This window comes from Triticum dicoccoides, chromosome 3A, assembly GCF_002162155.2.
Source record: "Triticum dicoccoides isolate Atlit2015 ecotype Zavitan chromosome 3A, WEW_v2.0, whole genome shotgun sequence".
NCBI classification, from domain to species: Eukaryota; Viridiplantae; Streptophyta; class Magnoliopsida; order Poales; family Poaceae; genus Triticum; species Triticum dicoccoides.
Window position 1 is genome coordinate 214,005,783 of NC_041384.1, and position 11,322 is coordinate 214,017,104.

An 11,322-nucleotide genomic window follows, 5' to 3' on the forward strand; every position below is an offset into this window, starting at 1 on the left:
GAGCTGGAACGTATGTGGACTGAACTCGCCGGCGAAGAGAGAAGCGGTTAGATAAGTAGTTGCTGCCCACCGGGCCGCCATTCTGTGCATGCAAGAGACCAAGATAGACGTTTGGTCGCCAGCCCTCGTCCGCGAAATTGGTGGCCAAACGCTGCAGGGCTGCGCCGTCATGCCTGCAATCGGCACCCGCGGGCATTGCCATCCTGTGGAACAAAGAACTCGTAGATGTCGTCACTCACGCTGTCGGCCAATTTGCAGTCACGATCAGGGTCACCGTAGCTAGATGCCACACATCCTTCTGGCTAACCACGGTCTACGGACCGAACGACGACGCGAGCAAAGAGGCTTTTCTCGCTGAGATCTCGAGCACGGCCCCGCCCATGTCTAAACCTTGGATTATTTGCAGTGATTTCAACCAAATCTACGAGGCAAGGGAGAAGAACAACCTCAACCTCAATAGGAGGCTAATGGGCCGTTTCAGGACGGCTATTGATAGAGCGGGTCTTCGTCAGCTCAAATGCAGCAACCGCAAGTACATCTGGAGCAACGAGCGCGACAACCCAATCCTAGTGGGCATCGATAAATTCTTCTGCAACGTGCCATGGGAAACCCTTTTTCCCCTGACCATGCTCATGGCCGCCTCCACTGCCTGCTCCGACCATTGCCCGCTGGTGCTGTCCGATGCGGCGGGGCCCCGCCGGCGCAGGTGCTTCAAGTTCGAGTCCTTCTGGCCGCGCTTCCCGTGCTTTGCGGACACGGTGACCGCGGCCTGGGCACGGCCGGTGGCTGCCTCCTGCGCATTCACCCGCCTCCACGTCAAGCTTGCCCGTACGGCCAAAGACCTACGCATTTGGAGCCAGGGCCTCTTCGGTGATGCAAGGCCGCAATTCCATATGGCCTGCGAGGTCATCTTGCGCCTCGACGAGGGCCAGGAACGGCGCCAACTTTCGCCGGCCGAACGCGACCTGCGCAGGAGCCTCAAGCTCAGATTGCTAGGGCTGGCAGCGATCGAGAGATGCAGGAAGAGGCAGGCCTCCAGGCTCACCTGGCTGCGCTCCGGCGACGCCCCAACAAAGTTCTTCATGGCAAAAATCTGCTCGCGGAAGAGAAACAACTTCATACACTCTCTGAAGGTCTACGATACAGTAGCTACGGCACACAGCGACAAGGAAGCAGCAATTCACAACCATTTTGACAGCATCCTTGGGGCTACACAGCAGCGATCGTCTACGATAAACTGGGGACAACTTCACATGCCCACAATCCAAGGTGGTGGGCTGGATAACCCTTTTTCTGAAGAAGAGGCGTGGGCGGCGATTCAGGCATCTCCGGCAGAGAAGTCCCCCGGGCCGGACGGCTTCAACGGCACATTCTTCCGATCGTTCTGGCAGATAATCAAAGAAGATGTCATGCAGGCCTTCAACCAATTCTACAACCTGGCGAGTAGCAATTTTGGGTTGCTAAATTCAGCAATCGTAGCCCTAATCCCCAAGAAAGACGGCGCGAACGGCATCAACGATTACCGGCCGATTAGCCTGATACACTCCATCGCCAAGATAGTCTCCAAAGTGCTCTCGATCAGGCTCGCCCCGATCGTCCAACGCATCATATCGCCGGCCCAGACAGCTTTTCTGAAAACAAGATGCCTACATGACAGTTTCGTCTACGTCCAAAATTGTGTTAAAGCTCTGCACCGGAAAAAGACGTCGGCTGTTCTTCTTAAGTTAGACATCTCCAGGGCCTTCGATAATGTTTCGTGGGAATATCTGCTCGAGCTCTTGGTGAACCTAGGTTTTAGTGCGAGATGGCGGGACTGGATCACCATGCTGCTCGCCACCTCATCGTCGGCCTTCCTCAATGGCGTCCCCGGCCAAACCATCATGCATCGGCGTGGCCTACGGCAGGGCGACCCCCTGTCACCGCTTCTGTTCATCCTTGCGATCGATCCCATCCATCGCCTTCTTAAAGCAGCTGAAGAAGAGCTCCACATTACGCTGATGCCAGGCAGGGAGATTAAGTTTAGGGTTAGCTTATATGCGAACGACGCCATCATCTTTGCAAACCTCAGTAGAGAAGAGATCGACTACCTCATGGATATGCTTGAGAGCTTCGGCGATGCTACGGGCCTGAAGATAAACAACGCCAAGTCCACGGCAACTCCGACTTGCTGCCACGACATCGACCTCAGCACGGTGCTTCAGTCTTTTGGGGGACCGATCGCGCAATTCCCGATCAGATACCTGGGGCTTCCACTCACAACTGGCCGGCTTAGGCTAGTACATCTTCAGTTCATCTTGGATAGAATGCGGGCTAGATTAGCGGGCTGGAAAGGGAAAATGCTCTCCATGGCCGGGCGCAGGGTCCTCGTCAGATGCGTCCTCACCGCCATGCCAACGTTTGCCCTCACAGCCCTCAAAATCCCAGTGAAGCTGCTGAAAGAAATAGACAAATGCAGACGTCGCTTCCTTTGGGGCCACGATCAAGAGCTCATCGGCGGCAGTTGCAAAGTGAATTGGGCGCGGGTCTGCTCCCCGATCGAGCACGGTGGCCTTGGCATCCTCGACCTGTACAAGTTCAGCCGTGCTCTCCGCCTTCGCTGGCTCTGGCACGCCTGGAAAAGCCCAGAGCGCCCATGGGCAGGAACAGAGCTGCCATGCGATGCCTCCGATCACGCCCTTTTTAGTGTGCCCATTGGCAATGGCAAGATGGCTAGCTTCTGGCACTCGGCTTGGATCGATGCGTCTCCGCTGAAGCTCCTCCACCCCAACCTCTTCAAACACTCCAGAAGAAAGAACAGATCGATGGCGCAGGCCCTACTCGAAGACCGCTGGGTTTCTGACCTGGCGCACGGCGACACTGGTTCTATAGCACAAGAGGTGCTCAATTTGCACCGTCGGCTGCAATCGTACCACCTTCAGGAAGCCAGCCAAGACCAGATCGCTTGGAAGATTGAAGCATCCAGACAGTACACTGCACATTCAGCCTACCGCGCCCAGTTCCAGGGTTCTGTGCAGACTCAGTTACGCGAGCTGATCTGGACCACCCGAGCACCTGCAAAGCTGAAGATCTTCGCCTGGCTGCTCCACCAGAACCGGCTCTGGTGCAATGATAGGTTGCAGCGGCGAGGATGGCCGAACAGCTACTTCTGTCCGTTATGCCTCCGCAACCTAGAAAGCTCCGAGCACTTGTTCTAGCTTTGCCCCCTCGCGACGGCAACCTGGAATGCCATTGCTACATGGAAGTGCTGCCGCGCACTAGGCCAGGAATCCTGGATCGGCAACATAACATCGCTGGACAAGTTCAGAGCTATGTCAGATGCAACGCCGCCATCTCACAGGAAAGCGATCAAGTCTCTTGCATTGCTTGCCCTATGGCAGATCTGGCAAGAGAGGAATCACTGTATTTTTTGGGCAAAAGAGGCCAAGGTGGAAGACATCCTCAACGAGATCAGGAGAGGGCTAAGCCTCTGGCAACAAGCCGGCATCAAGTCAATTCAGAGCCCCTTCGGGGACCCGCCGGGAGAGTAGGCTAGCGGCCTGTGCCTGCTGGCACTTTTTGTTTTTCTCTGATCTTCTTCTTACTTAGTCTCCTTGATCTTCGGATCTCCACCTTTATCGCTTTGTCATCTGCTCCCTGCTTATGTTCAATGAAACACCAGCCTTCGCTGGTCCTTCAAAAAAAAAAGATGTATACAACTAGGCAGATAGTTAGCAACAGACTAATACTAGTTCCCGGAAAAGACCACACTCCATACCCATAAAAAGTTGTACAGTTTTCCAGTATCAAACGAATGCACTGTTATTATATTCATCAGTTCAACCGCCGCATTCCACATAACCGGTTTTTTTTCCAGTATCAAACGCATGCACTGTTATTATAAGGAACGTAATCAGAGTGAAATAACAATGCATGCCTATTAAGCTTTATATAGCCTTTTCATACTTCTCTAGACATGTATCCATTTTTGTTTTTTTTTATTATAAAATCATGATTATTGGACCAGTTAGCTGCACCGTGAGATTGTCAAAACCTACCCATGAGACCAAGTCCTGTTCCTCACGAGGCCGATTGCTATCGAGTGCCCTTCGTCCTGTAATTAGCTCGAGGAACACCACACCAAAACTATAGATGTCAGACTTAACCGTTAGCTGTCCAGTCGCGGCGTACTCAGGAGCACAATAGCCATAAGTCCCCATGACACGGGTTGTCACATGAGTCTTATCACCCACAGGACCAAGTTTAGCAAGTCCAAAGTCGGACAACTTCGCATGATACCCTTCAGAAAGAAGAATGTTTGATGGCTTAATATCTCGGTAAATAACTGGTGGATTTGCCTTATCATGTAGGTATTCCAAACCAGCAGCTGCGCCAGCAGCTATCTTCATCCGTGTTGTCCAATCTAGAGGTTCTTTATTGGGTGGAAGGTCTGTTTAAAGCATCACAGTAATTTATTAATGGGGGTATCCAGTAAACAACAGCATAACAGTACAGAGCACATTCATGTGTAACTCTAATAAATGAAAGTAATAAAATGGTAAATTATCACAGAAAATATCTTAAGGTTTCAAGGTCAGTGACATGTCAAGGAGCATGTTAGTTCTTCACTTCTTACTGACGCATGTGATATAATAATACTAGAAAGGAACACGAAGTTAGATAAAAGATCCACTGTTTAAGAAAAATTATCTATTCAACAAAGTGATTATGATTAAAATCTGAGTTTTCTCAAGGGTGACCAATCCATCACTGAAATATTACCCCCTCGATGGATTCTTGTTTAGGGTAATCCCATCACTAGATTATTAGATAGCTAGGCTCATTATTTGATAGGTCATCAGAGCATCCCATTCTAGCTTAAGCTTTTGGTCAAATATAGCAAGCAATGGAAACAGGAACAACCTAGATCAGATTTAATTGGGACCTACTGAACAAAGAATATGATGCCAAAAATACCCTCCCCCCCACAAACGTAAAGAAATAAATACTTAATTAAATCAACTGACAAGAACTGATAGTTAGCTAATAGCATTTCTCACAAGTTAGAACAACTTTTCACCATGTTCAAAGCACCCAGATATGCTAAGTATCACAAACTAAAATGTGCCGACATTGAAAAAAATAAAGATCCTACAATCTACATATATGCTCTCATTACTAGAAATTAACAAACGTTTTCTGAATTCTGATGATTGTATCCTGATAATAGTATAAGTCCGCACATTTTCCAACATAAACTAACCGTGTAGATGGTCTTCTAGTGATCCCAATGGCATATATTCATAAACAAGCAAGCGTTGATCACCGTCAACACAGTACCCTATCAAATTGACAAGGTTAGGGTGATGCAAGAGGTTGAGCATGAGAACCTCCACAAGGAATTCTCGGTTCCCCTGAAGCCCATTTAGATCAAGTTGTTTGACTGCAACAACCTGCCATACAGCAAATGCTGAAACAATATTATCATACAATACGAAAATATGAGCAAGATTATTATAGTTTCCACATCTCCAATAACTGATATTCAATGAGAATTATATTACTGTTGGTGAGAAGTATGCTTTATAACTACCAAATACAAACCTGACCATCATTCAGATATGCTTTATACACACAACCAAATCCTCCTCGCCCCAACTGAAAATCCTTGCTGAAGTTTTTGGTAGCATCAACAAGCTCACGCAAAGTGAAGATCGTCGCCTCATTATGTGTGCCATTTCTCTGGATTCCTTCCATATGTGCGGATTCAGTCTTCAGTGGGGCACTTTCTGATGACTCTGAAGAAATCCACTATTAATGAGCAATTCAAAAGAAACAAATACACATCCACATTTAAATAAACTAATGCTCCTGAAAAAGAAAGGACGCTGGGACAAACAGAAAAACAAGAATAGCACACAAGTTTTTTTTTGCGGGAAGTATTTCATTGTGCCTTTTCAATTTTCTTGTCATGGTCTTCGATCATCTACTGTTCATCTTGTTCATAATTTTGGTTTCCACTTTACTAATCGTGTTTCAATTTCTGTTTCCTTGATAAAGCTGTGCAGCTACTCATGAACAAACTTCTTTCTCTCACAAACAAAAATTCTACGTAACTGCTGCTAGAGCCTAGAGGAACTGCAACACCACAAGAAAGTAAAGGTGGACTAGCCACTGGAAATTTCTGATGGCTGAGTATAACACATCGTCACAAAAATACCCTCCAGCTGGGAACCATCCCCAACAGAGAACTTGTTGGGACCATGAGCTGAAGAGAGTCGATTATTTTTCCTTCCGCGAGAACAAGATACAGACCGACCAACACCAAGAAACGAACATTTCTAGCCTGGTTAGTAGATAAAGCACGGAGGGATTACTAGGGCAGGAGGCATCATCACCTGAGGCGACTCCATGGTCGATTCCGCCGGAGTCCTCGTCGTCATCGTGCTCCTTCACCACCCGCTCCTCCTCCTCGGGGCACCGGAATAGGCACGACAAGAAGCCCATCTCATAATCCGGCCTCGGCAGCCCCAACAATAGGGCTGAATCAAGAAATTTGGCAAATCCCCAACCCCCAGCCGCCGCGGGGGAGACTTTAGGTCGCCAGGACAGCACGGATTTCCTCAGCAGACGGGAAAATTAGGCAATTGCTTTCTTTCTCAGAGGGAATTGATCAATCGTTTAGGTCGGGCAGAAGAGGAGAAAGAAGAAAACGGGAGAACGGATAAAATGGATGAAGGCGCAAAAGTCTCCTCCCACAAACGAAACGAATAGAAAATTGAAGGCGCAAAAACGGAGCAGTGAGTGACGCAAGTCATCAAATCCAAGGATTTAATTTGGACGCAAGTTGCATTCGTGCCCCTTCGGGAACAGTCTATTTCTCTTTTGCCCCACTAGTACGTGTCTAAGAGGCCGCGTCTGCTATTGGTAAGGGTATCTCCAACACTCGCCCGCATAGATCTGGATCGTGGAAGCAATCCAATTTAAGCCCGTATCAGTCTGTAGGATAATTCGAACGTGTTTTTTCCCATAAATTGAAGACGGAGGAGGGTTGCAGGAGTCCGGACAGCAGTTACATAGGACTCCGACACCACGGCCCACCCAATCCCCCTTCCGATCCCATTTTCTTTGACTACGTCCCTTCTCTCCTTACTTTGCATCCGCACCGTTCACCTCCGCCACCGTCAATGTACGTCTTCGCCCGCCACATAGGCATCGCGGGAAGTCCGCAACCAGCATCGACGTGTCCGCTCGTCTTTATGACGGCGCTGTCCACCCTAGAGCCGTTTGTATCCAGGTACACTCCGCCCCCTGTCCACGCCCGCCATGACAGACACCACGCTCAACAAGTGTTCGGTTAAAGGCCATTGAGCTTATTTTTGAACGGTATGTCGTTTTTAGAGTATGAATAATGACGAGCTATTCGCCCATGAAGGATGAGTTGTAGTGTGATGCGTGGTTGGCCGTATTCACGGATTTCGTAGGCAGGAGAGGGGGGACATTTTGGTAGCAAGTACATGAATCGTTTCACGCACGAAAGCACAATGCGCCTTACGACATGTACATCATTTAACAACACAATGTGAGATCGTTACTGTATCACTAGTATGTTATCCAGACCAATGTCACCAAGTTTTGTCAAGTAGTTCGTCAGCTGGAGGCAAGGTGGCCATTGCACGCGGCAGAGGAGGAGATGATAAGTTTTGCTTCATCTTGCTCAACTTGTTTAAATAATTCATTCACTCAATGTTGGTCTACACATATGTAGCCCGCACACACAGTCGTGATGTATCACAGGACAGAGGGATGGTGATTTACGTACACAGATTGTTGGATGAAACTAAAGGAGGATTATGTGCGGGACGATATGATCCGTTGATGAAAAACTTGTTGGAGAACCGGTTAATCTAGTTGAATTAGAGACATCGTTGTACTAGATTTAAGTTGCATGTTATGTCCTATCTGAACTTTGATGAATATCGTCAGGTTTGCATGATTTTTGTCTGATTAATTAAAATACGGGTTTAAATGTATGCGGACAACGTTGGATGGTGGCCTTCCGTATCCGTGTCCGCGGACTGGCAACCCTGTCCGTGGACAGATGCGGGAGGAAGTTACGGGTTGCTGTTGGAGATGCCCTAAGCTGCCTGAATTTGCAACTTGTGTCAATATATTTTCGAAGAGCACAACCTCGAGGTGGAGGCGGGGGCGGTGCGCTAAGCGACGACAAAACCACGCCAGGGACAACACAACAACGACGTCATTGGTAGAGGGAAGGAGGGTTTCAAGGTTGACTGGTTCAAGTGTGGTTCTGAAAGAAATGCTCATCGAAGCTTAAAAAGATAGCGTGGTTTGAGGAGTGGTCACATACAACGATGTACGGACATATGTAGTGGCTTGGAGTAGGCAGGGCAGCGAGGATTGCACGACGACAAGCGGCGTTAGAGGGTGGTGGGAGGAAGGGGACAACTAGCAAAAGGAAGAAGGCGCCTTTTTTAAAGTCAAATTTATTTGAAAGCAACTTACAAAAAGGTTGTCCCTTTCGTCTTAAAAGGAAAAAAGAACCCTTTAAGAATGTCGTATATGTACTTTTTAATATGGTTGATCGCCTACTGTTTGAGGTAGCCTGTTTGCCAGTTTGGTGGTGTTCTAGGTACAGTTTAGCTAAGCCAGCTTGTGTGTTGTCAACATATTCTAATCCTTAGGATTGTTTCCAGCGTGAATTTTTTCCACTCCAGTCTCATTTGAAGAATCCTATATTTTTCATGCGCACATTGAAACACTTATACTAATCCTGCAATATTGAAAATGGCATGCCACTCTATTCCTCTGTTTTTTCTATTCTTACGCTTTACAAATTCTGCAATTCACAAAAAGAGGCCCTTACCATGTTTTAGTTTAGTGATAAGCCATGTACTATGAACTTTTGTTTGTTTTCTTATAAACGAGACTATTTCTTCCCTTTGACGATGATTATTGTTTCATTGAGAAGCAATACTTGAAAATACACATTTCTCTGAACTAGTAAATGTGTACGAATGCAATGCACCTCGATATTAGACCTATGTTTTTAAGGCGTCGCCTAAGCGTCGCCTAGTCGTCGCCTAAGCGTCAAGGCGCCCCAGGATGGCAAGGCGTCTACCCCGCCTTAGACAGACATGAAGTGTACGGCTGCGGCTGCCCTAGTTCTGGCTGCTCCTGGGGCTTGGAGATGACGGCCCCGCTGTCTCCCGGCACCATGAAGAGGAGGGAGGACTGGGGGCTCCTGGGGCTTGCTGCTGTGAGGGAGAAGGGTGGGGCCATGAAGAGGAGGCAGGGAGGACCAGAAGGGTATGGCTTCGTGGCGGCTGTGGTGGGAAAGAAGGGAAGGAGATAGTGGAATTAGGTCACGGGGGTGTATATGGCCACTAGATGGGCTTTTGGGCCACTGGGAGGTGCATAAGTAGTGGCCCATCTCTCAGCCATTGCTCTTTTTCTAGTATTAATATGTGCAGACCTATTGATGACTCTTTTCCTGCAATGTTTAAGGCGTCGCCTTGCCTCGCCTTACCGCCTCGCCTTGGCGCTTAGGCGTCAGAGCGGCCCTCCTCCGCCTTATGACGCTTTACCGCCTTAAAAACATAGTATTAGACAAATATTAATTTAGCTCATATTAATTACAAATAGATATCATTGTAGTAGGATATTATTTGCGTGTTAATTATGTGATTAGCAATGGCATCAAATATTTGATATGTAATTAATTGCATGCTAAATATATTGAGCGCTTACCATTGAAGCAATTTAAGTCGTTAGATTGACCCGATTTAATAACCGAGATTAGCTGGATTTGTCCGTTTTAAGTCTCTTCATACGAGTGTGACTAGTTCTCATCTAGATGAAAATTAACTAAATCTCGTATAACTCATAAAACATTTAATTTACGTGAATATTTGTGTGATATTTTAATTAATTAAACGGTGTAAGAATTTGATGAGACTTTGTTAATTATCATCTGATGAAAATTAGTACTGCGTCTTTATATTCATATATAGATATAGATATCAGCCCAAACGTTGTTCAATGTTCTTTTTTTTTGCGGGGAAAACGTTGTTCAATGTTCTTTAGATCGAAGAAACCATTAGCGAGGCAACTGTTGGGTGCACACTGCACAAGTACGAAACTTCCAGCGCCGTCATTGTCATCTTTTGGCACCACAGCACCTCACGTCACGTTGCTCTTTCACACGGTCAAGAAAGCGCGATCTGGCTAGAGGTGTGGTCGGCATGGCCCCGCGCATGGGTTGAAAAGTCAAAGAACCGTCTAATTAGGCTGAAGGATTTTTTTTTGAGGAATTAGGCAGAAGGATTGAGAAATCTAATTAATCTTTTTTCAGAGATAATTTAATTCTTTCAAGAAAACTTCTAATCTTTTCATCAACTGTTAAGATAGTACAAAGAACTCTAGAAGTAAATTTTACAACCAGGTCTGTAGACCACCTAGCGGCAGCTACAACACTGAAGCGAGCTAAGGCCGTCACCATCATCGCCCCTCCCTCGTCGAAGTCGAGTACACATTCCATCTTTAAGAAGTCGCCGCCGCTCATCTTCCAGAGCATGGCACGAACCCTAACAAAACTCAGAAAAGTATCTAAAAACGAAACCCTCCGCCGGTAAGGGTCGGGATCCATCGCGTCTCCATGGTCCAAAGATCATATAAAACAAGGCGGACTCGTGGCGGCACCGGCGAGAGGCAAGGAACCCTAGATGAGTTCGCACAGGGCACAACGGGACAGGTTTCTGGGGATAATCTAATTAATCTGTGCTACCTTCGTTTTTATTTACTCCAATTGTGACCTAAGTCAAATTTTATAAATAATTATCAAAATTAATCTAAACTTTCACAATAACAAATATATATAAAATGAACACATATTGTGGATGTTAATAAAATTTTATATAAATTTGGTCAAAGTTTAAAATCTTGACTCGAAACAAAGCTAATATGCAAAATAAATAAAATAGAGAAGTTATTAGTAGCGGTCAATAAGTAATTTAAGTCATCTATAACCGGAAAGCGACGGCAGACAAGAGAAGTGGAAATCAACCATGCATCCTGACTGTTGTGGTTGAACGCAGTGGGCACGCGCGGGTAGAAAACGAGGTGCCAATGTTTTTCCTTTTCTTGAAAATTAGCCGATGCATCTCATAACCAAAAAAAGATAGCTCAAATGTTAGAAAAGGATAGCTATGTTGAAATCACCAGTTAAGAGATACCTCTTGCGAAGGAGAGACCCCCTCCCCCTCCTGCGTCGTCCTCCTGCGAGGACTCGGGGGCGACTAGGTTTTCCCCTTCCCACCGCCACCC

At 46.9% G+C, this 11,322-nt stretch overlaps 1 protein-coding gene across 5 annotated transcripts in view; it reads right to left on the bottom strand.

The window, feature by feature from the left end:
• The window catches only part of LOC119267896 (probable serine/threonine-protein kinase PBL7), a 16,057-nt gene extending 4,754 nt beyond the window's left edge, over nucleotides 1–11,303 (bottom strand). Inside the window, exons 1-4 of one of the 5 annotated variants that reach the window (XM_037549347.1) lie at nucleotides 11,232–11,303; nucleotides 5,581–5,774; nucleotides 5,240–5,429; nucleotides 4,035–4,426 (exon numbers count right to left, since the gene is read on the bottom strand). In XM_037549347.1, the coding sequence (XP_037405244.1) occupies nucleotides 4,035–4,426; nucleotides 5,240–5,429; nucleotides 5,581–5,733 (735 nt within the window). In that variant the 5' untranslated portion in view covers nucleotides 5,734–5,774; nucleotides 11,232–11,303. The other 4 variants (XM_037549346.1, XM_037549345.1, XM_037549344.1 and 1 more) reach the window with 4 other exon arrangements.
• Nucleotides 11,304–11,322: the final 19 nt, after the last annotated feature.